The following is a 25,860-nucleotide window of genomic DNA, read 5'->3' on the forward strand; positions in this document are numbered from 1 at the left end:
TTCACATCTCTTAATTTGCTAAGATCTTGGCGTTTGGTTCCTAAATTCTCACATAATAATATGGGGAACCTCTCTGGGGAAGCATAAGGCTTCTTGTTTTAGAAACAGAAACACATCTCGTTTCCAAATATGAGCAGAATAATACAGCACGAGGACACTCAGAGATGGATTGAAGCCTCCATGCATCGAGGGTTCAGGGAATCTGCAGGGGGTCTCTTCAGTGCCTTCAGTGGCCACCAGACTCCTAGGCCATGGCCTCACTGCCAAAGGCATGTGCCACAGGGAACAACCCCCAGCTTCTGCAGAAGAGCGAAAGGGGCTTGCAGCTACATTGCAAGGCAGTGTTTTTAGAGCTGTGACCTCATTCACTCCACATAGTACTTGGGTCTCCCATACGCCCAGGATTGCACTGCTGCAGTCCTGGGGCACAGTATTTTGTTTATGGTTTTCCAGGTGAAAATATCTGACATAGGGTGCCAGGTGTCTTCAGCATGGTACTGCCTGAGGGTGTGCAGCCTGGGATAGAATTGGAGGAGTGTGCAAGAAGGAGACCTGGCACATCCTTGTGCATGACAGCTAGAAGAATCTCCCCTGATGCAAAATGGCATCAACTACAGTGCCTCTGTTTTGGCTGAGAGAACAAACAGCTTCACCCTAAGCCAGAGCCAGGGACAGAGCCAGATCATGGAGCAGGACCTTGCACTGAGCCTTAATTATCCTGGTGCAGATGTCCTGAGCAATGATGTGCTGGCCAGCACACCGGGCCTGATGAGATCTAAGCTGATGTTGGTTGTTTCCTTTCAACAGCTGACACAGCTACTACTAACACTGAAAGCTCTAGTTGAGGTGTAAAGAAATTTCTGCAATCAAAAACAAACTAACAAAAAACCCTACCAAATACTAAGGTCAGAAAAACAGAGCTCAGGTGGAAAGAAAACTCTTTGGTTCAACATCTATTATAACCCAGATGATATTAACTTCTCTTTAATTAAAGTTCAATATGCACAGCTATAATAATGCAGAAAGAGAAGCTGATATATTGGATATGCAAGTGCAAATACTACATATGACAGAAGTAAAACGACTTATCTCAACACAAATTTTCATGTCATATGTAAGTGTAAATATCTCCAGTAGAAGTTGTCGAGCTTATTTTTAAAATTAAGCCTCTGCTGTTGGAAAGGGGCAGCCACAATACCTGAGTGCTTTGAGAAGCTGCAGATGGTTGACAGCAAAACTAGAGGATTCTGAGAGCAGATGTCACACAATTTAATTAAGAGTATCATTGCAAAGGATAGAAGGAACTATGATATGTATATTAAAAGGTTGTATTAAATATAAAAATAAATTTTAATTATTAATAATGTTTAAGAAAAATAATGTAGGCATGATATGAAATCAACAGAATCAGGGAAAAACTTAATCTGTAAAGATATATCCAGCTACAGTCAGAGTTCTCAGAAAGACAGATAAGAAAGAAATGAGCTTTGCATGTATGCATGCTGTAATGTGATCTGACTGAAAGTCCACTAAAATTGGACCAAGTCCATATTTCATAAACTGCAAACAATACGAGTTTTCCTCTAATGTCCTCCCTTGTGATACATTGCCACTAAACAGCTGCAAAGTATAGGTAGACAAGACGAGCTGCAAGCACTGAAAAGAGAAGCATATATCAGGACTGTCAAGTTAACAGGACTCATTCTTGATAGCATAGAGTGGGGCACACTGAACTGTAAAAGCATTAGGAAAACCTGAAGTTTCACTGGAGTACAAAAGCTGAGATGTGCTCTTTCACCTCCAAGTCCCCTGATTGTGCAGAATGTGCCAAGAAACACTTTTTCTCTTTTCTCCCATGAAATCAGAGAGGTTCTTTAAGACAGCACGTGTCAATAACAAAGCCTGATTTCATTGCAAGCAGCAGGAAGATAGTTTTATTTTCTTTAATCTTTTTTATCATATTAAAAATAACTGGTACCATGTAGTAAAATATCATTATTCAGCACTGTAACTAACCAATTGTGAATGTCTTCCTGCATTAGCAGACAAGCCTGGAAAGCAAACAGTTGGGCTCCCAGCCCACGGTGGACACGACAGTCAGCCAGCCGACTCCACTGCAGCCTGAAGCATCTCTCAACCCATGAGCTGCTGCCACTGCCATCAGGACTGGGGTGGGAAAAAAGCAGCTTGGGAACTTTTGGATGAAAGTACTGTTCTCACAGCTTTTTTAGTCCATCCATAACTCCTCTAATTGAGAAGATTAACCAGATGTTCCCCTCAAGGTGCCATATGAGACATCCTTGTCTTATCTTTATAAAGATTCTGTGTCAACTGCATACTGGCACCCCTTCCCCAGCCTAGACAGAGACCAAAGGCTGAGGACACTACACCGGTGACATCAAACCAAGGGCACAGACAAGCCCTCAGGATCCCAAAATGACCCCTGGCTCCAGTGAATCTGGAAAACCTGCCGCTGCCTCTCCCTGTGGGCATTAGTGAGACTCAGGTTTGGTTTCCTGACTTTCTTATTCTTCAGCAGCAGAATCTCCCCATAGGCATGAGCTGAAGAGCGCAGGGAACAGACTGAGCCCATGGAGGAGATAAAAGCAGCAGCTGTCCCCAGGTAGGTGTGACAGCAGGTGACAACCAAACTGCACACCCTGTGCGGCGTGTGGCCCTGACCTGCTCCCAGCAGCGGCTGCAGGAGATAGCATGTTCCTGCTGGTGACCAATGCCCTGCTCCATCTGCACGCCCCCTGCAGGGGTCAGCCCACGACCGACGGCATCTCATTTTTCTGCTGGCAGTGGTTGTGCTTCTACAGCACTTCCATGCCCATATCCCAGGCAGAACGTATTGGGGATGGGATTCTCATACTGCTTCTAATCGCAGCCAAGATATGTTTTGTGAGCAATGGAGCTATTCTGCTATAGGAATGGCTTTCTAGTTTTCTGTGACAGTGATGCTTACAGGCTATCTGCTGCATTCCCTATGGCATTAATCAAACATAATTATTAAGAACCCATTTAAAGATGGAACTCTATTATAAGTATACACAGACACACACACACACATTTATCAGGGCTGTTCCTGAGGCACTCCCACCAGCTTCATCAGGGTTCTGGAAATCCAGGATAGTCTTTCATTTCTAAATTTAAAATCTATCAGCTTACCTCTTTGGAGAGTCTTGTGAAAAGGTCCCCTCCCCGCAGGAAATCTAGTATTAGATACAACTTCCCCTCTGTTTGAAATGCTGCATTAGAAAAGGATGGAGATGTTGGAAATTTGAATCAATATAAAGTCTCCAAAGAATAAATATTGTTGACTAATGGTGTATCATTCATGATATTAGCTCTCCTGTCATTTCAGCACTTAGGGAACAGAAGAATTAAATTCTCTACAGCATTAAGCAGTCTAGCTTAGACTATGGGGAAAATGATATCAGTTGAGAGACAATGATGTATAACTAATATATTCCTTTCCATTCTAAGCACCTACAAATTAATATTGGTTTCTACTGTAAAAGATACCAGGAGTCACTGAGGGCTGGGCATAGAGAGGAGCTCCCAGACCTGTGCGAGGGCAGAGCCCACACTATCCACAGCATCCTCAGAAGGACCTGTACAATAATAACAGGGCTGCCTGGGGGCTCGAGGAGCTGCTGAGGCTCAGGAAGGCAACTCCAGCAAGACACAGCATTCATAGACACAATTACAAATATGCTGATTATTAAAAATAGCTCCTCTGTTTTCTTAAATGACAGTTGACAGCAGATGGGGGGCTGGCAGATGTAACTCACCAGCTACCCTACCAGCAAAATATATCACATTAGACTTTATGTCAAATGTATTTTGATGGACAAATGGCTAAGATCTGCTTACACTAAAATTCTCCTTCGATATAAATGAAGAATTTCTTAGAGTTAGCCTCTGTGATTTTGTTAGAGACAGAGTTGTATGTAGGCAGGGGATACCTATATGAAATTCTAACACAGCTAGTTACAAATCCCCAACCAATTTAAGAACAAATATAAATTGTATTTTATTATAGTTACCATAATGAAGCTTGACTATGAAAGGATGATTCACTTCTGCCAAAATATCTCTCTCCATTTTTGACCGTACCCGATCCCGAACTACAAAGAAAGAACAATAAGAACAGAAATACATTAAGAGGCAGCATGGTCCACTGGATACAGTACTGGAATGAGCTTCAGGTGATTTGGGGTCTGCTTTTCACTCTGCTGAGGGTTTGTGGTGTGACCTTTAGCAAATCACACCACTCTCTAGTGTCCCCTTTTTCTGCCTATCTTGACACTGTAAGCTCTTCAGGGAGGCACTATCCCTTCCTCTGCAGAGAGCAGCCCTAACTAAAAGCATCACAGTGTTATCAGTGAGGGGAAAGCAATTACGCTTTGCAAAAAAAGAATGTTAATGTGAGTTAAAACTATATGGAATTAATAGCTCCATCTCATTTAAGATTAAACGGAATGTATCAGTCCCAGAGCTTGCCGGGTTAACCTTGTGCAAATTAACTTTCCGTATTGTGCTGATGCTAGCAGCCTTTAGTAGATATCTCTGAATAGCATTCTCTGCAAGTGATTTATATGAAATATTTTAAGCTTCCAATAATACCTCCAAACAATCAGTAATAAAGAAAAAAAGCTGATTAAAAATAATAAAAAATTATTTTCCTGTATAGAGAGAAATTCCTGTGAGATAACAGTGAGAAAAATAGTTTTTGTGGTTGAGATGAATAGAGTAACAAAAAATAGTTACAGAGGTGAGCTGGGTTCAAACTAATCAAAAATGATGCTGAAGATTTCATAGCAAACACATTTAACAATGTTCATATGTTGAAGGGGATTCAAGCTCCCAGATTATCAGTTCTTGATCTGATACATTCATTTTTCAGCCAATCACTATTTTACTAATTCTGTAATGACAGTATTAAAATTTTCTTCTCCTTTCTCTGTGTTACACAATGCCAATATGCTTTGCAGCCAAAAGCATCCACGAGGAATGCTATGAGACTATTTTAGGTGGTAAAGCCTGAGATCTCAGTGAGATTCTGTCATCGCCCGCATGTGTTGTGGATCTGCCGAGTACTCTCAGCAACCAAGTAATGAACATGCCGTAATGAAACCACATACTCTGCTGCTGCACACCGAGAACTGATGCACAGAAATAAGACCAAACCAGCTGATCTGAGGGCCTTAAATAGGAGTGGAGGAACACTTGGATTTTTTGCTATTTTGATGCTTTTCTTGGATCAATAGCTATGTAAGATTTACTAGCTCACTCAACCTAAGTTACAGAGTAGATAAAAATCAAAACAAAGACAAAGGGAATCTCAGAATCTTAACCTTATCTCAAGAATAAAAGTGACAAAACACACACTCACAAAATGCTCAGTGTATGTGAAGGTAGAGGATTTCTCAAGCTGTAGATCCAAAAACTTTTTGATATGGTGCAATGCTCCTGGGCAGGAGCTCCTGGTGGACAGGTGAGCATTGCCAAACACATTGTGTGGAATATTTTCTATTAAGCTTGGTTAGATAACTGAAGTGCTTCTCTGTAACCAGACTGATGAAATCTGAGGCCCTGCACAGTCACATATCCCACAAAATCCACAGGACATTTTGTACACCAGCTGGGTGGCTTACCATGCACAGCTGGATAACAGCATAAATCATGCTGGGCAAAGGGCTAAGAACAGCCATCGGATGCAATTCATGCTGTCATCTATCTACCTGTGCTACCCAGCCCTGAGTGCAGCAGTGCACAGACGCAGACTTTGGTAATCTCAAAGCAGGGGGAGTGCTGGCCATGGCGAGCAGCAGTTATCCATCCGAGTGGCAGTCCAGTGTCAGCAGCAAAGCCAGCATTTGCCAGCCTATAAGGCAGAAGTGTACTTGTGCAGTACAGAGGCCTAAGAATCAGCTGGCAGCTGGCAGTACGCCCTCCCACCACCACCACTTCAACCTCTGAAGAGGTAAAGGCTCAGCAAAGCACAGCAAAGGCTATGTCACCACAGGAAACACCTCGTTCCCCAGAGTCATGGCCTGATAGCCTCTCCTGAACCTTGGACTCCTCCAAAGCTGCTCTAATCACTGCCTTCGCAGTGGCTGCCAGAAAAGATAATTGGAACCTGTAATCAGGATTACAGCTTGGCACATGAGTTGGTGACCTGCCCTACACATCTTCCAGCATCAAACACTGCCTGATTTAAATGCTCTGAGGGCAGAAGGTATGTAGGCCAAGATTTTTTCCAATCTTGCCACCATAGAAGCTATTAATTATATTCTCTAGCAGGGCAAATCCACCATCTTTCTCTCTATATCCTTTTCTTACCTCACTGTTTGCATATGTCTGGTCCATGACTGATTTTAAACTCACAAGTTGCCTCTACAAGGTTATCCACCTGGGAAGATTTCTTTTCTCTTATTCCATATACACCAAGGAATTCCCCTGCTCTTCCTCTGACCTACATTTCTGGGATTGGGTATCATATTCATCAGGAAAGGTCTTAGGAAGAGTTGGAAGTTTGATGTAACATTTCCACAACATGAGGCTCTGGCTCAGTCTGACTTCTCTGTCACCTTCCAGATACAACGAGCAGGAAAATACCTCTCCTGAATTCCGGAGATTTTTTCTAGCACCCAGTGGTCCCAGCCTGCTCCTCTGAGGGAGCATCTCTTCTAGTTCTTACATCCTGGTAGTCTGGTAATTATGCTAAATTGCTCAAGTATGATCTGAATTAGTTCTGGTTGCTTATTCAACCTTCTTGATCTTGGGTAGGGAGGGACTCCAGCTGTATATACAGAGAGGGACAGGGTCTGAATAGCTGCTCCAGTGTGAGGGATGAACATTAACAGTGTGTATTTCTATGCAGGTGTTCACGTAAACATGTCTATCTTTGCGTAGTCTCATTTGGGGGCCAGTGAACTCCCCATAAATTTCTCTATTTCTCATTTCCAAAATGACTGAATCTCTGGAAGGGACATACTTGTACGGATTCCTTTCCAGGTGAGCCTCTTTTCTCTGACAGTCATATCACGGACCTGTAAAGACAGTGCTGGAGCTCAACAGCCTCAGGGAAGACTGAAGCTCAGGTCCTCCCTTCCTCCTTTCGGCCCCTTGCAGGGGCTCAGAGCAGCATACAGAGTGGGGAGTGCAGGTGGCTTTGACAGATCCTGCCTATACCACATGCTTACCTATATGAGTAAAATGCCATGGGAAATGGTGCGAAACTGCTAAACTCTTGCTTTTTCTACCCATTATTTAATTTGATTTGAAAGGTGGGTTTTGCAGCTTATCCTTAAATCATACATCAGAAGGAGGCAGAGCATATAACCTGAACCAATGAGCACAAAGCCATGGCGATCGTTTGCATGATCTTGGGCAAACTAGCTGTCCCTGAAATAATCCCTGGTGTTTCAGAAGAGACCAGACTGGCAGAACCTGTAACAGGGGAGGAAGCACCTGCTACCCTGAAATAAAAACAATTCCTATTTCTAGGTATTAATGTGCTACGAAAGAGAAATGGAGACAGCTGGAGATGTATGCAAATAAACATAGCTTATTCACTTCTATCTACCTAGCTCTGAAAATCAAAGAGGATGTTACCACTTATTTTATTTAACATCAAATGCTTAAGGAGAGGGTTTCATTTAAAGTATGAATTATATTTCTTAGTCTGTTTTAGTTTCAATAACCATAAAATACTGAAGGGAAAGGGGAAAAGGGAAAAATCTATTCAGAGCATCTTCCAAGGAGAAAGAAAATATTTCTTCTCAATACTGGACTAGCAGTCTATTTTCTGAAAAAGAAAATAAAACCATAATTCTGCTTCCTTCTCTGAAGCTCTCATGATAGCAACTTGGGTTGAGTTTAAATATGAAAAGATAAATTAATTTTCAGCCAATGAACTTCTCAAAATTTCTCACTTTAAGAGTTAGTGTGTCTCTAGCTATGTACACTTTCAAGCCATGATGATCTAGGGACCTCCCTTGCTGCACTCACAATGACATTTGAAGCAATTCAGTAGGATGTCAAGCCAACCCTATGATAACTTGTAATTAGAGAAACCGTGGCCTACAGGAGCTGTAAAAGGGGAGCTTATAAAAGAGACACTAATTTATTCACTGTAATACTGATTAAAATTTATAGCTAATTCACCATAATGGGAAAGTAACTTGTTATATTTCTAGTGGCTGGGTAGCTGCACTGAAGTCAGAGCTCCGTGAAGTTAAACACCATTTAGCTGCTGATTTCAGTGGGGACAGAACATTGCTTCTGGGAGCTCTTTGGCTAAAGAATAACCTCCAAACATTTTACTTCAATATTACCCTTCTCACTACTGCCCAAAGTAATTCTTAGTTCTATCAAAAGAATTTTTTCCTGAAGCTATCACCTAAAATTGTGTTTGTTTTCTCTGTCTTCAGTCTTACCTGTTTGTATTTCAAGAGAAATAATTTTCAGTTTAACTTCCAGTAAGTTGTGGTTGTTGTTTTTTTTTGCATACAGATGCAGTCTTACAAGGCATGAGGGTTTTACTTACAGCCTTGTATAAGTCAGCATGGGTGCTGAATTTAAATTGGTATTAATTTATGAAGATTACACTTCAGCTTCAATTTTCAAGTGACAAAAAAAAGAAAAAAGAAAAAAAGGAAAAGCTTTTGTTTATAATCTGTAAGTTAGTTGTACTGTTGGTTCTTTGACAAACACTTGTTCTAGAGGGTGTTTGTGTAGGTATGCAAGTGCATACATACACCGGTATATAAGATGTACTTCCTGCTCATGGCAACCAATGCAAACAATGCTAAACTCTAAACAAGGAAGCTGCTTGCTTCCAGAGTGTCTCTTCTCAACCCTGCTCCACTTGTGGCCACAGTCTTTCATGTACTCATTCTCTGTGAGCACCTCTGACTTACTAACACAGCCCGGCAAATGCATGCAGAGATCTGGGATGCTCTGGTAACTTCCCAGGGCAAGTTTCACAAAACTCAGGCCACTGCAAAATTCAAAACTTGAACTGAGGAACACTTCTAGAAATAATTAATGGCTTCTCACTTAAATCACATTTTAAAAAGAGGATTCAGAGCATAGAATCATTTAGGTGGGAAAAGACCTTCAAGATCATCAAATTCCAACCATCAGCCTGACCTACCAAGTCCCATCACTAGACCATGTCCCTTAGTCCCATAGATTTTATGAACTCTAAACCTTTTTGTATCTAAAGCTGAAGGTGGTTCTATCACGCTACAACAACACCAGAGTGATAAATCTTTATTTTTTTTATTTTTATTTTTTAAGTGGGTGGTTAGTGCACAGTTCCCATGATAACCCTCATCCCTGTGTGAATACCTGCTGGTTGCCTTGAGGGGCAGGAGCCCTTCTCTCTTTTGCAACTAGGAATGGGTTGTAGAACGATGGGTTAGGTGCCTCAGTGCCTCATCCATATGGCTTTTTGTCCTTTCTGACAATTTTAGCCCAAGCGCTGCTTAATCCCCTGAGAAATCCCCCTCTGTGTGCAGCACCAGCAAATGCCACTTAGAGAAAAACACTCACACAGAAAATACCTGAATAATGTCAACGATTTCACAATCTGCTCAGATGTTTGGCAAAAAACCCATCATTTATCATAAATGACTTGCCCATCCCCAACTTTCAAAATGACCTTTTGATAAGAAAAATCCCTGCTTAGGTGGGAATAGAGCCCTAATTAATTAACAAAGCAAGAACGGGGGCAGTTAGAAACTATGTTAATCGTATCAGCATTTAAAAATATCGGTAGCAGGAGAAATCAGTGAATAAAAAAAATGGATCTAAATTTCATCCATTACCTCCTTGCTTCCCTAAAACTCATCAACGTGTCTCAGGAGGAAAAAAGGCAAAATATAACTCAGACTTGGGGACACACAACTCCATTTCAAATTCTTTACATAGCACTGGAATGCACCAATGATATAGAAAATCAAATATGTATGTAAAACTATGTGGTACATCCTTTACATCCTTTTCAATCCTTCAATCCTTCCTCCTGGTTCCCCCATGCTGGCTATTGTAGGCAAAAGCAGAGAGTTAGATTCTAATTTCAGATCCACACTCTGTACGTCTGGAAGACAAAGTACTTGTCTGGTGACTAATTACACAAAATATGGAGAAATGCAAGCTTTCCAAAAGAAATCATAATCTGGCTTCTAGTAGTGGTTCTACTTGGAAAGACTATTTGCATTACCACATTTATGTTCCACAAAGCATTATACTAGAGTCTTCTAAACAGCAGCCTTTCATGTTGTGGATTATCAGCAGAGCATTATTGTAACACAAAATAAAAGAGTAAAGTGTTCTGTTGCCACCTGAATGCAGAAGTACACCAGTAGGGACATGTAGAGATTTTACATGAATTTCTTCTGAAATGTGTATAATGTTATGAAAGCTACCCTTCTGCAAGAAAGATCCCCTGTTCTCCCCCAGATTGAACCTTTTAGAGATGGGGAAAGAGCCATTACAACCAGAGCTTTACTACTCAGTCCTACAGCTGCTGTGGCAAAGGAATAAAACAGAATTACAGGGCACAAAACACACCTTTGTAGAAGGGCTGTCTGAAAAACCAATAGGGACACAGATTGTTTTTAGGAGTCCAGGGTCTGGAGGAGATCATTCTATTCTCCCCATTTTTTTAATTTTTTATTTTTTTTTGTATATATATAAAAAACAACACATTTAGCTTAAAAAAAAAAAAAGGACTTTGCTTTTGTATTTTTTTTTTTAATTAGAGTAGCTTGAATTCTTTAGTGTTGATTTAGAATGACAGATGCATCTAAATTAACTCCAGACATCAAATATTCAGCTTCAAAATATATTATTTATCACCTGTTCATGATATCACCTTTCAAAATATTTGGAAAAGTTGTCTAAATGCCACATTATCCTTTCGAAATACCTCTGCTCACTCTTCCAACAAGAATTAAAGGACAGATTGATTTTGTTCTTCAAAACAAATCAAATGGGAGGTGTCAGGAACAGACATGGCTTTCTAGGACATACTGACTTGATGAAACAAAAGTGAATAAGTGGTAAATCCCTAACTACCCCTGAAAGCCCAAAACAACAAGCCCTAACCTGCATCCTTGAGAAAGCCCCACAAAATATTTAAGTGACAGTGAAAAGGAAAAACAAGTTGTGCCAGTGGGAGGCCCAAGAAAGCCTCGCTCCCTAGGGTTTCATGCCTTACACAAACACAGCACTTCCCTCCTGCAGTAACCTGAGCTCTGTCCTGCACCCTCCCAAGCCCTGGGTCCTGCATGGGCTGCAGCAGGCGCAAGTGCTGCATGCGCTGTTTGAGGGCTTGCGGCTGCCGGGGGGGCTTCTGGTGCCTCCCGCCTCCTCCCCACTGGGACAAGAACTGGGGTCTGGCTCCTTGGCCAAAACATCCCACAGACACTGCAGGAGCTTAAGTGTGTCTTTGGGTTTTGGTTGAAATTAGCTGGAAGGCTCAACCCCGTCATTAGAAAAGTACCGACAGACAGACCAGCAGAATGATCGTATAAACCTTGTGTCCTTACACAGAGGTGAAATTTGAATTTTCATGAATTTTGGAACAGAGCTGGACTGACTGAATACACACAGATGTGAACTCCTTCCTCCCTCAGCCAAGGTCTCTGAGCAGCAGATGTGCAGCAGTATCCAATAAACCAAATCCTACGGTAATGTACAACACCCATGAAGTCAGAATTACACCCCTTGCAGTCATACAAATCAGACCTAACTAACATTGTGAAAAACACACTGAATAAAAGGCTTGATGAAGAGCAGAGAAAGCTGCCAGTTGCCAGCACAAAAAATCCTCAAAAAAAAAAAAAACAGCCGAAATCCACAGCTGGAAATACATCTGTCCATGACTTGTGCAAAACTGAAAGCCTTCAACCCCTCTGCATAGCAGCACCTTGGTCATCTTTTTCTGATATAAGGGAAATGTTTTATTTAAACTTATTTACCTCAGTGGACACGCTATCCTGTCAAGTGATCCATGAGATCCATGTTTCTGTTTCTTGGATTCTGCTGTGGCGTATTCTTATTTTGCATTATATTTGCTTTAGTTGAATAGGTATATAATTATTATTATTACTGCAAGCAATAGCAACTATTTCACTCTCACTGACAGGCAATAATTACCTATGTTCTAGGACAAGGTATAATTTCCAAATGAGAAACCAATAAAAGGGCTGGCCTTAGAGTTCAGAAATGCCCGTAAATACCATTCATCGGTAGCTCTGTTTATGACCTGAAGGGAGAAATCGGTGGCTATTTCATATAGTTTTGCAATAAAGAAAAGTTGATTAAAACTGTTAGGAGGCAGTTGGCCTTTTTTTCCCCCCTCATAGAACAAACATTTAAGACCCGGTACCAACTTACAAGAATCCAACAGAAAAGACATACAAGTGCATGTAGCCCTCAACCCTCCTCTTAAATGCAGTCCGAAGAGGGATGCATGCTCTCCATCACACTGCACTGACATCACGGTTTCTCCCACCAGGCTCTAGCTCCCTCTCAGCCTCTGCTATGCTGCAGTGCTGATGCTGGCCACATAGCACGCAACTGCAAAGCAACACCAAGCTTCGTGTTTCCTATCCTTGGGCATTCTGACATTAAATGAGTGTTCGCCTTGTTTTTGCTATTGCGATGTTGCTAAGTCAACAGGAGCAACAAAGAATTGTTTTTCTCTTGTCCTGCTTGAGACAGAGATGATCCAGGCGTCCAGGAGCTGCTGGCTCTCTCTGGGTAACCAGTTTCACTACTTGCCTTTTGAGCTTCAAGCCCAGCATGGTTTAATCAACTACTGCTGCTCTTTGCTCTTAAAACACACCTGTTTTGTGGGTTTTACAGGCAGGGCTGAATAAACTGTGCAGATTACTTTACTCTGGAAGTGTGAAACCGTCTGTGCTTTGCCATTCACCACAAATATTTTCTGCAGCGTATCTTCAAAGGCAAAAACACAGCTTTTCTGGTTGAAAACTACTGGGAGCGACCACTGGCTCTGAGGTGAAAATGCAGAGGCATTCCCTCTTGTGCCAGCCCTTACAAGGAAAAAAAAAAATCCCTTTACTTAGTCTCTCTGGGCCTAAAAAACAAGTAGTAAGGGAAAGTTGAAAGAGAAGTTCCTTCTCCTTCAAGACCTTTGGGCAATCACGGATTCACTTGCAAAGCCTGGCAGAGCTGGAAACTGTGATTTAAAGCCCACTCGAGCCCATTCTATTTTGTTATAGGAGCCCCTAATATCTCCCTCAATGGCTCAGTATGGAATTTTCTGCTTGGTCCAGTTGGGATTTTTATGGAAAAGACCAACAATCTTTTATACAATATTAAGTGAGAATTCCTGGAAGGAGAAGAAATGTGGTGTTATCCCTCTGTGGAGAATGCATGTACTGGGATGCTGTAATTTGCCACCAGCGTGGTTTTGCTCATAGGTTGAACTAATCCTGGTAAATGTCTGCTGTAGAGCTGCTTAAACTTGTAATTTTGGACATTTTCAAAGATGTTTTTGCTGTGGCTTTTCCTCTGAATTGGAACAAAAAGCCTAAATTCAGCAAATTTTGCCAAAGTTAAGTTAAAAAAAATTGGTTTTGGTGCATCAAAGTACTTTTTTTTAAGGGTTTTAATTTCAATTTTGATCTATTATTTCTTAAACACAAGTTACAACACATAAGTATAAAATCATTGAAAAAGAGAAATACAACTAAACCAGAGCATTCTGCCTGCACTGAAATGCTTACTGTCAATGATCGCTCAAATGCAATTTTCCCCAACAGTCCTGCTGTCCCTGTGAGTAGACACTACCAGAAAAGGTATGCTGAATCTTTTATCTGTCGATTGTAATGCAAATTTGGAAGAGTTATAGGAGTTATAGAAGAGTTCAGAAGAGTCAGAGGAGTTATAGGTACTGGGGGAAAAATCAGTTCACCAACGCCACCAGGAATTTTAAAGCAAAACCACCCATTCCTGTGTCTTCCAAGTGTAGGGTAGTGACACAAAAATAACTAATATTTTTGTGACTACCTTAATTTGAGAGCTGTTTGCTAGCTTAGTTGTGCTAGGGCTAAGGAAAGGCTGTGGCTGGCTGATGGCACACGTTTCTTCAGGAGGGGTGGTTGCATGGATTTGTCGTGGAGCACGAGGCAACGTTAACATTCGCCCCAGCTAAGCAGCAGCCCTGCTCACAGCCGCACCAAGCTGCCTTTTCACTCCAAACACTTGCTCCATTAAGCTGTTTGGACTCAGTAAACACAGAGGCAATATTACTTGCTCTAAGGAAATATTGTGGATGAACATTTTAGTTTCTAAATTCTGAATGTTTTGATTTGTGAAATGAGTAACTAGTATGTTTAAGACGTCACTGAGGAAGCCGGGATAGTGGCTTATCATCTAAACACAAGGAGCCTCACTTTATTTAAGAGATCTGAGGCCATCAGCCCAGCCCACTGAGCTACCTGCACATGGTGGAGATGGGAATTTAGAACACAGATTTTTCAGGAAATTGCCGTGTTTAATGTCAACATTCAGGCAAACCAAACCTTCACTTTGCCCAGGCCTCAACGTGCTACGCAGATGTGCTTTATATAGCTCAGCTGATATGTTTGCCTTACAGAAGGAAATGAGCATCTGTGAGACGGCTGTCTGTCACTGAAGAAGCCTCCAGCCCAAGCAGCAAGTAGGGTGTGAAGTCAAGGTGAGGTCATGTCCTAAATTAGAGCATAAGGAAAAGCCTGGTATCATGTCGTTAACAAGTCACCGACTGAAGCATCACAACCAGCAAGGCTTGGCCACACAAACACTAAGGGAAAAAAAAAAAAAAAAAAAAAAAAAAAAGACTGATCTAGTTTTTTCTCCTGCAGCGAGAGAAACACAGTGTTCAAACAACTTCAAATGATTTTGCAGCCCAGACTCTACTTCCGTATAGGGAGCCCAGTGGAAGATGTGACTAAGTTCAGAGAGTTTGTGGGTGAAATCATGGCCCTAAAACAGTCAGTAGTAGAACTGCCATTGACATTAATAGGATCTCACCATCTGCATCTCCATCCCTGTAGTTCTGAAAATATCTGTGGCTGCTTGAGCTCTAAAAGAATACCCAGCAGAAGAGGAAATCTTTCTTTTTCCTATGTCACTGGGTAGCTTCCAAGAACTAAACATAAACCTTAATAAGCAACGACTAAAGGGAGACAGGAGGAGAGCAGATAAATATTTAAAGGACATAAACATGATGGAGAGAGAAGAATTATTTATCAAAATAAAAGGGCAGAAAGGAATATAAACAGGAGGAGCCTATAAATGCAGATTTTGTCAGGCAAACCCTAACAGGACAAACCCCTAGGAGGAGAGAGAAGAGCTGTGATTGCAGCCTTAACTCTTCACACATTTTTAAAAACAGAACTGGACACAAAAAATTAAATGATTTAGTAAGAAGCTGCCCTGCCCTGACAGAAGGAGAAAGAGACTGAATCTTTCACTGTGTGCTACTTCACTGACTCCATCTGAATAAAGGTCCATTTCAAAAAGATATTCTAGACTTAAGTAATATGCACAAGTGTTTGGGTGACTGACTGAAACAGAGCAGTCATTTGCACCAGGATTAATGCCTGTAAATTATGTTAGAATATTCCAGCAAAGTGAAAGAAAAATCAGGAATGGACATGAAAACCCTCTGCAGAATTACAGTGAGTAGGTGAACTTTCACGCAGTGCTTTTAATTCCTAGATCACAAACAGCCTTACCAAGATCCATGCATCCCTATTGCTGTTACCCTACTACAAGGGACAGCTGCAGGACAGAGGAGTAATGCATCCCTCTTCAAGCCTCTTCCATTCCCTCCAGCAGCAGGGCTGAGCTTTGCTCCTGCCATCTTACCTTTCCTCCAAGGGAAACCCCTGAGCACCTGCTCTCCCAGTGGAGAGCCCGGAGGACGGCAATGCTCTGGAGAAGCTGGCAGCCAGCTACTGCCTGCTTCATGAAGTTGTAGAGAAGGCTAGACCCTGTCTCACTCCTATCACAAACTTCAGTCTTCTCCTTGTAATGACATCTGGAGAGAGTCCAAGAAAATGATGAAGGATGTGGGGCATCTCTCCTACGAGGAGAGGCTGAGAGAGCTGGGACTGTTCAGCCCAGGGAAGAGGAGCATCAGGGGGAATCTCATCAGTGCGTATAAAGACCCAATATGGTGAACACCATGTAAAAACAAAAATATAAAATAGTCTTTCTAAACTTCCACTTGAAAATATCTTTCTTTTGATAAGATGCAATGGCCAAGTTATTACCTGCGTTTATTTACATCCTACCTAGATGATATTAATATTTTACATTGTATAGCTTTTTTTTTTTTTTTTAAATCCACAATGAGACCAAAGTAGAATTGACAAAAACTATGCAGCAGTACAATCCCACAAACCTAAAACTCCCTCTGAGCATGAAGGCAGCTCTGAGTTAACAGTGTTGATGCTGACAATTGCCCGCTAATTGGGAATTATGTCACAGCACAAACGAAGTCTGAAAGATGACCAGGACATAGAGCAATTATCTGAGCAATTCAGACTTTGCCTAAATTTACAAAAATAATCTACCACTGCTGAGAAAATATCTGTTAAATTATTGTGCCATGGAAACCTTTTGAGTATGTCAATTACTGTTGCATGCAGATAGAAAATGCTGTAGACAAAATAGAAAGGAGAGGCTGTCATTGACGCTGATTGCTGGTCTCTCTTTGAACATCATCAAAACCTCCAACTTGGAGCAAACACCACAGCCATGAGGAAACCATAACTGACATGTGTAGCCCACATGAAGAGTATAAAGCCACAAACAATTATTTTGCTTCTATTGAAATGAAAACCAGATGGAAGTTTCCTGCATGGTGCCATCTCCCTTTTATAGGGAATCAGCTGAGTGCTAGCACACCTCCGGCAGTAGGTGAGAACAGCACACCTGGCCAGCTGCTGGTGAAGATTTACAAGCAGTCAAACTGCAATGCTGTGAGGTGAACTGTCACCATTGCAACTAATGTCCACCTTCTGTGGTCATTCTGATTTGAAACGCCATCAGATGGTAGCGCTGACCTCTCTGTTAATCTGTCGTCGTGCTTGAAAGGAAGCAACATTTTCTGTTGTATTATGGGAGCCAGTAAAAGCAGTGGGATGCAGCTCCCAGGGGATGGTTATGAACTTGGTTTCCAACCAGCCATAAATGTACTGCAGTTGCAGGCAGCTGAAATTGGTTAAATGGCAATTACGTTGGATGCTCCAACTGTTACGACTTATTCAGTGAACAGAGCAAACCACAAATGCTTTTCATATTGATAATGGATTTGTACCACAGCCAAAGATTTTCAGAGTCCATCAGTGATGCTAAAAATCCCACGGATATATAGCTATTGTATTTCCAATTCAGCTTTCCACTACAGCTACAATTTTATGCAGAAGTACAGTTGAATCATAGCCCTGATTATTTCAAATAGTCAATACATTATACAGAAGACATAGCCTAACAATTTCTTGTTTTGGGTTCTTTAGCCATTAACTTCCATAATGCAGTAGATTGCACTTAAGTGAGGAGGAGTGTTAATAACATCATCACTAGTATCTGATTATTACTTTTCATAAGGACATCCAGCACTGTGAAGAGGAGGCTGACACAATTAGGTTAATGTTACAGATATGGAGACTGAGAAGAGGAACAGCAGTAACAGTAGCTGGTTGATGTTCGTGTAGCAGGCTGGTGGCAGAGACCTGAGCAAAAACCAGTCTTGAAACTCCTGAACTGAGGTACCAGCTGCTATGCCAAAAACAGTCTGCCATGAAAGAACAGACTACATGACACAAATTCAAAGGAGAGGAAGACTGAAAGCATCTGAGCCCGTACGTGCCAAAAGAGCAAATTCTCTACAGCTTCCCATAACTCATACGGCCTAGAGGTACCAAGAGCAAGCTCTTGGAGATAGAGCAGGATTAAAAGTGGTTCCCAGTGGTTCCTTCACATGCTGCTCAGATGACTTGATGGCTCACAAACTGCGTTCTGTTTTTCAGCACTGGGTTTCTTAACAGTAAAAGCATTATAAACAGAAGGCCTATGGGCCTCCTTAAAGGCAGTTCAAGATAAACAAGGAAAAAAAAAGTCCCAAGACCAAGCAAAAAAAAAAAATCAATAAAGCAGACTTGAAGATTCCTGTTTGGCCAGCCAGAAAGGCAAAAGGAAAAGGGCAGCAGGCAAGAGAAAACAGTGAGCAGTGTTATGTTAATACTGCTAAACCCAGAGCAGTCTGGGTATGTCCTGCTCACTGATGCTATGCCTATTTCTGAAACTAAACGTATAAGAGAAGGAGAATGGAGGTTGACAGCTGTCGACAATCATAAGAAACTGAAAACTGTCCAGAAATGCTATTGTCTCAAACAGCAATGCAAAGAGCAGCCAGCCATGTTAGAAATCCTTCTGTTCAAGGTCTGGGTTTTCCTGGGAACTTGCTCTGAATGGGACTCCCCAAATGAACAAACATCCAACAACTAAACAATATAATCATTCTGCTGTCATTGCTGCAGGACATTTTTATCTGTTTCATTTAAAAAAAAAATAATTTTTGACAATATCTGTTGGGAGGGGCTGCTACTTCTTCTGTGCTAGCACAGATCCACAGAGGATCTGAGACCTGAAGCATTCAGGCAGAGCAGATCACATTTTGTTTAACAGTCACCTCTGACTTACCTGCTGCTAGCAAGGGTAAATCAGGGTATAACTAAATCTTCTAACCCAGACATCTAGAAAAAATGAACCCTGAGGAAGGAAAGGAAGGCAAAAGAGTATTAGTCTATAGGAGATAGAGGCTGAACACTTAACAGTCTTTGAGATGTGAAAGAAAACCGGAGAGAGGAAACTTCTCAGCAGAGACGATGTGAACTAATGGCTTCAGTTGTGGCAAGGCAGATATGGGACAGATGTTAGGAAGCTTTTTATAACAGTAGGGATAGAGACAGTCTAAGAAGAAGTTAGGTGAATATCTGTCAGGAATGACAAAAGCATAGCTCACAGAATCACAGAATGTCCCAAGTTAGAAGGGGCCCAGAAGAATCACCAACTCCTGACTCCACACAGGATGAACCAAAAACCAGACCCTGTGCCTGAGTGTTGTTCTTGAATTCCAGCAGGCTTGGTGCTGTGACCACTGCCCTGGGTAGCTTGTCCCAGTGCTCACCCTCTCAGCTGAGCCAGCCTAGGTGGGAGAGTTGGCCTAATGACTTCTTGAGGTGCCTGCCAGCCTATGCTTCAGAAGCTTGGAAAGCAGGGGATGCTCTCAAAGAGTCCCATGCCAGTGGGTTTACCTGGCATAGACCAGGGCAGGGACAGGTACTAGGATCTCACTGTGAAGCCACCAAGCCCCTGCAGCTGTACTGGGGATCAGCTCCCAGGTACGTAGCCTGAGCAGAGCCTGAGAGGGGTGAGGGCTGAGAAAGCCCACTGCACCTCCCAGTACTTTCCTAGTAGAAGCATGTTTTCTGCAGATGAAGCGGAATTACATCACATTTGTCACACCGGATAAACACTTCACTCATGGCTTCAGGACAACTGTCCGTGCAGTCTCCCAGCTCGTGAAACCACAATAAAAGCAACTAACAGCAATCTGCTACTTGATAATAGAAGATATCAAATGTGGTCTTTTCCGTACTGTGACAACTGATTTGGGATTAACTGCAACTGCAAATAGCTGCCATTAGATATACATTGCAACAAATACGACAAAAAGAATGATCCAAGGGAAAGCAAGCAGTAATGAAATCCCTGTGATGAAATGTACTTTGGGGCTTTGGATGAATGAGTTTGGGTCTGAAAGCTATTTAGAGGTGGTACCTATGGGAGCAGCAGTTTAAAGTGTCTCCAAAGCTACTTATTCACTGTGTCAAGAACAGCAGGACCAATTGAAACTTTAAAGAGTTACATGGCAAATTGACTGAAAATTACAAGGCTATTTTGAAAACTTTTTACTATCAAAAGCAAAATAAGTATGATGGACTAATCATTCCTGAGAAAAGGGCCACCATTACTTTCCTGGCTGGAGTAGCCGGGGGATACATTCAATGCAACCTGCTGCTTTTTTAGAAACTTTAAAAAAGTCATTTTTTCTATATTTCATTGACAAGAGAGTGTGACTCAACAAATGTTTAAAACAAACTTGTATAATTTGACCACAAGTGAAGAACATTTTCTTTCTGACAAAGTAGTAAGCAGACTTATCAGTGCTCTCTTTTTCTGACTTCAGATTTGAATCTCCTTTGTGCACTTCAGGGAATCATCATATCAATACCTGCATATACAACACTTTCAGCTGCCGCTAAGGGGGCCTATGGAGATGCTCAAAGATTAGAAGCCAAGGGCATGTTAACTAGCAGAAAGCTGGAATAATTTAAGACAGCTCTGTGCTACACCTAGTGAAACGCACGAACACAGGTGCACTCAATGTCCTCATAGCAAAGTCTGAAACTGGTTTAAACCTATGTCTACATTAGCATGCACTGTGGTGTAACTGCAGCAATCTGTGGAAAGTAACTGTGGGTGTTTGGACCTGAGGTCCCCTGCACTACACATCTTTTTGGGGTTGACATCACACCTCGGTCCCGTGGCCAGAATGCCCACAAGAGCCTGGGGAGCACTGGGTGTGCTCCTGGTTTAATTTCATTAGGAGGGAATCCAGCTTGTGGCAAACCAATCACAGTGGATGGGGATGATTGCTTCAAAAGCATGGTATGAGCAACAGCACCAATGCTGCCAGGTGCTAGGGCTCTCGTCACAGTTTCTGCTGCACCGCTGAACTTCTCATGGAGAAGGATGGGGCTTTCTTGTGAGTCCTGTGGTGCTGTCAGAGCTTTAGGGAGAATAACTGGGCTATTTTGGGCAGTGAGATATTAAACTGCTGAAGCTGCATTCCAAATGAGCATACAAATATACAGTGAACTATATTTTCATGTTATTGTATTAGCACAGTTGTACTGGAACAAATCTGGGGACAGGAGAGGAATGGGCAATATTGCTGCTTTTACCTATACTGTGTATGACAAGTGCAGAAGTGTGTGCTCCTATGTGAATGTCAGGGGAAAAGATAGGGAGAATGATTATAATTTTTACCAGTATTTAGGCAAAACCTTACTAAATCTATTCTCCTTAGGACAATGGGAAGAACTTTCTATCTAGCAACCTGAGCAGCACTTTTAACATGGAAACTGTTACAGAACTCAACAGTCAAAATTTTCATGAACAAAAACTTGAATTTCCTTTGGCACTTAGAAAAAAGCTCTATGGGTAACAGTGTGTTTCCATTAAAAACAAACAACAACAACAAAAAAACCCACACAATGAAACAAACAAACAAAAAAACGACAGCCCAAATGCTCCTTTGCTGGACAGCAGAAAACATTTAAAACATCCAGAGTTAATTTTCTGAACATCTTAATGGTGGGAATTTTTGCCTGATAACAGGATCTTCATCATGCACTTAGCACTGTGAAGAGGCTATAATTTAATCAGGACTTTATACAATGAGAAATCCCGCATGGGTTGTATCGAAACAGACAATAAAATCTTTAAGAGATGCATGCTCAGTTTATTTTTATAGGAAAAAGTATTCCCTTCTCATCAAAACACTGTACAGAATCACAAGAGAATACTGAGTATTTAATGAAGAAGCTAAAATTTCATTGAATGCATGTCAATGCTCCTTAGCAAACCCGAGGAAAATAAACTTCCAGCAATGTCTGATATATTCAGACCGGGATGCTCTATAATAGTTGCTGACACAGTAAGCCAGGTTCCTAACCACGGTTCTTTTTCCTTATAATGCACGAACACATTACTCTCTACAGCCTATGTAAGTGTGCTCTCGCAAATGTACTGTATCCTTCCCTCCTCATGAATGCAAGACCTAGATAAGGTGAATCCTTAGGGGAGGAAGAAGAGGTCAGATGCAAGAAGAATTGAAAATGCACGGTAAAATCAAAACCTGATTGTGACCTCTCATCACTGAAGGTTGAAGACCCTCCAGGGTTCGTTTTCAAAATTCCCATGGAAGGAAGGAAAGCTCAGCTTCCCTGGATGACAGTTAATAACTCCAGCTTGCTCCCAGACTGGGGGGGGGGGGGGGGGGGGGCACAAAGCTGGAGATCTTCTCATTGACTCCTGGCCCACAGTGCTTGCATGCAAATAGGATAGGCGAGGTCCAGATGGTGACCCAAGAGTGTTGCTGTGTGGCTGAGCACATATCAGCTAGACTGATCTTTACATTTTAGAGCCACTTGTGAAATATACAGAAGGATCAACTGTTATTTTGTTTGTGCACATACAAGCTGTTATTTCCTCCTCAGATTTTCCCCTCCCAACTGGAAAATTTACTGTATTCCTAAACTTCATCCTTATACAGAAGCCAGAATGCTTCCTAATTATCCGCACAGGCTTGTGTATTCCTTGTCACTGCTCAAGATCAGTGATAGCCAAGGCAGCTCTGCGCTGGAAGTGGGGTGCTCAAGGACTTTCTGCACTAACTCTGCACAGCACCCCCAGGTGAGAGATTGACTTGAATGAAGTAGGCTTGGGGCGTAGTGGGCTGCAAGCCCAGGTCTGTGCAGGAGACCATGCAAATAGGCATTAGACTGCAAGTAGACTTATTTTAAAAAGCAGAAAATCCAGATCCAAAGGCCCCAAATCAGAAAATGTTCTGTTGTTTCCTAATTGGTGACAATGTAGTGACAAGGACAATTTAGGCAGAAACTTCCTTGTGGGGAAACGTTCAAAATGCAGAATATTTTGACAAGTCTCAGCTGGATTTTTAAGCGCACTTCCAGGCCCAGAAATGTGGGGTTTTTTTTTGAGCTTGGAGTCCTGACATTTGACAAGTTACAGTTTTCAGAGTAAAGGAGCAGCACACTGTGGTGGTTCCTGAGGGTACTAAGCACTTAGCCTTACCTCAGACGGCAGGGCAAGGGGACTTTGCTGTGGGACCTGGATTTGAAGGAAATATTTGGTCAGAACTTCCCCAGTGAAATATTTAGAAGAGTATAATAAGAGGTCAAGGAAGATATTAAAAAGATTGAAGAACATTTTAGGACAATAAACCAAAATTTAAAAGTTGGAACAGGGCAAATAACAGGGCCTCTCACCAAACACAAGGAACAAATAGAATAGGATGACACCTTGAGAACCTGAGCACTGTAAATCTAAGCCTATCCGAGGTGAAGGCTCTTTGTAAGTCCTGCCTCATAAGGTTAACTTGTCGTTAGATTTTTATTCTGTTGCATTTTTGTTCCTTTCAAACCAGAGGGAAATCACTAGTGTTCAATGTCTTAGATCTAAACACAACAAGCAGTAGCATGAAGAGGAAAAGTGAAGAAGCCTCTTCAGCTGATGCCCAAGCAGGAAAGCCACTACTACAGTTTTACCAATGGTTTGGATGGAAATCACAGTCCAGCTGGCGACATCTCAGTTAGTTGTTAAATTTAGTATATAATTATTATCAATGATCTAACTTCCTCTGAAAACACAGGGAAAGCTCTCTGTGAGTCAGCAGAGCTCCTCGCAGAGCTTACTGCATCTATAAACATCATACACTGTCAGCACAACTATAAACCCATAAGCCTATTGGCTTAGTCTGAGGGGGATCATAAACTGCAAAGCACTCCAGAGCTTTTGACAAAACAGATTATCATTTCTAAACCCCATAAGCAGAAACAGGTAGAATCTCTCAGTTCTCATTGTCAAATAGTTCTGAGATTTACGCAGCCCGTTACCAACAAGATGGGCAGATGCAGACTACTTCCTTGTGACCCACCACATAACTTCTGCTAGATCATACCTCCTCATTGTAACATTTACAAAGTTCAGAAGCATTATATCAGTGAATTATGGTTTCATGCCACTTTCTGTAAGATTACATATCTCCTGGAGGGATAGGTCTTAAATTTTCAAGCTCCAGAGGTAACACTTCTATTGCAGCCCAGCATCTGTGGGGGATTTACAAACATTTCACATGTGTTTAATGAGGCTTACATTGTAAGCAATGTAAACAGCTCTTGTTTATGGAAACCTGAAGCACCTCCAGTAAAGCTGATGGAGCCTGAGACACCTTGAGAGAAATACTGAGTGAATCAAAATAATAAGCCTGCCCTTTCCCTCTGTCTCAGTTTTGCTGGAGAATACAAGGCACACATATATGGACAGTCCCTGTTTTCTTCCCATTTCCTCAGTTTCCCAGTACATTCAAGGCAGGCAGTCAACACTCACTTGACTCAAGTTCAATTTAATTAACTTGCATTTTTTTAATCTAAAAACTCATTTTCAAGAAAAAAAAAAGAGTGCAATGAAGACACGAAAACAACATTTTAAGATGGCATTTAAGAGTATAATCTGATGACGTTCTACCAGACAAGAGTCTCACCTTGAAAGGTATCTAAGTGCTTAAATATTTTTCAGCATCTGGACCCCCCAGTAAGGGTTTATATTTGCAAAGGTTGGTATTAGGATATTGCATTTTAATGAAAACCATTTCAAACTGAGAAACGTTAGACTTATACACATACATTCAGCCTTTTAATCAAGGTATTCCCCATCTGCTACCTAATAGACATAATATTCTCAAAATTTTTGGACAAGGTTTTCCTAAAATCAATATTTAGAAAGAAACTCTTATCTAGTTTCTCCAGGGAGTTCTCTTCAAAAACAAACAAACAAAAAAACACAATCTCCTGCAAAAGGAAATGAAGTGTGAAGGAGAGAAACTTGTGTGTGGTGTTCTCATTTATAACCAACAGGAGCAATGGCTTTCTCATTTTCAAGCATCCAATGCTCCTATCAGTGTTTATTCAGATATAGTTTACATTTAATATAAACTTTCATAAGGTAAAGATTAATTTTATTTTCACAAATGTTTGTGACTACAGCATGTGCCTCAGCAAACTTTTAAATTGGAATACTTTGGATTTTAATTCTGCTTTCACAGCTGGAGTTGCTCTGCTGTTTGGCAGATCTTCTTCAAGCTTGAATCTACAAATGCCTTTTTTGTATCAAAAGGCTTATTTGGGCTGCAAATGTTTGGAGAATGCTACTACGGATTGCTGTAACCTTCTTATACTAGCCTTCGCTGTTGGTGAATTTTCATGGGTCATACTAGTTAGAAAAGGACAACTACTTTGGGAAGAGGCAGCAGGCAGCAGACCCACTGGAGGAAGCACTATTTTGTACTTCTACTTCTTCTTACACATTCTCAGCTGGTCACTGCCAGAGTCAGGCTACTGGGCTGGGAGACACTTTTACAAGACCCATCATGGTTGTTCTTCAGAGAAAATACAAAGCTAATCTTAACTCTTCACTCCTGAAGGCATTTAACTTCTTCAGATTCCTATTTATCTGTATTTTAGTTCTTCCGACTACTTCAGAAAAGGAAAAGCAGTTTTGTTCCCTCATCTTTTTTTCCTCTTTCCTTTCTTCTCATTTCTCCATTTTATGTTTCACAGATTTGCTTTGCTAAAGAGAAGAACAGCCATGATATTTGGGGCTGTGTCAGTGGCACTGGCTCCCAGAGCTTTGGCTTTCTTGTTCTATACTGTACTGTGCAGTACAGATTAGGAAGGAAAATTATTCAGAAATTTGTCCTGTAGCATGTCTTTTGTCAGTAAACAGTGAACACAATACTAACAAGTACTTGTGGCTTTGCTCCCATTACTTGACATGGTAATAAACAGTTCACATTGGAGTGACTTCCAGCCTTTTTGAGTGTAGGTAGGCAGCAACGATTCAGCACTCTCACTTAAAAGATGAAATTAAGCTGTCAGAAATATTATC

The 25,860-nt window shown here is 41.4% G+C and overlaps 1 protein-coding gene across 2 annotated transcripts in view; it reads right to left on the reverse strand.

Moving 5' to 3' along the window:
* RPS6KA2 (ribosomal protein S6 kinase A2) overlaps positions 1-25,860 on the reverse strand; it is a 224,036-nt gene that overhangs the window by 71,740 nt on the left and 126,436 nt on the right. For both annotated transcript variants that reach the window (XM_035539012.2, XM_035539011.2), the window contains exons 4-5: positions 4,053-4,133; positions 3,172-3,251 (exon numbers count right to left, since the gene is read on the reverse strand). In XM_035539012.2, coding sequence (XP_035394905.1) covers positions 3,172-3,251; positions 4,053-4,133 — 161 coding nt within the window. The remainder of the gene's footprint in view (positions 1-3,171; positions 3,252-4,052; positions 4,134-25,860) is intronic.

This window comes from Cygnus atratus, chromosome 3, assembly GCF_013377495.2.
Source record: "Cygnus atratus isolate AKBS03 ecotype Queensland, Australia chromosome 3, CAtr_DNAZoo_HiC_assembly, whole genome shotgun sequence".
Taxonomy (NCBI): domain Eukaryota; kingdom Metazoa; phylum Chordata; class Aves; order Anseriformes; family Anatidae; genus Cygnus; species Cygnus atratus.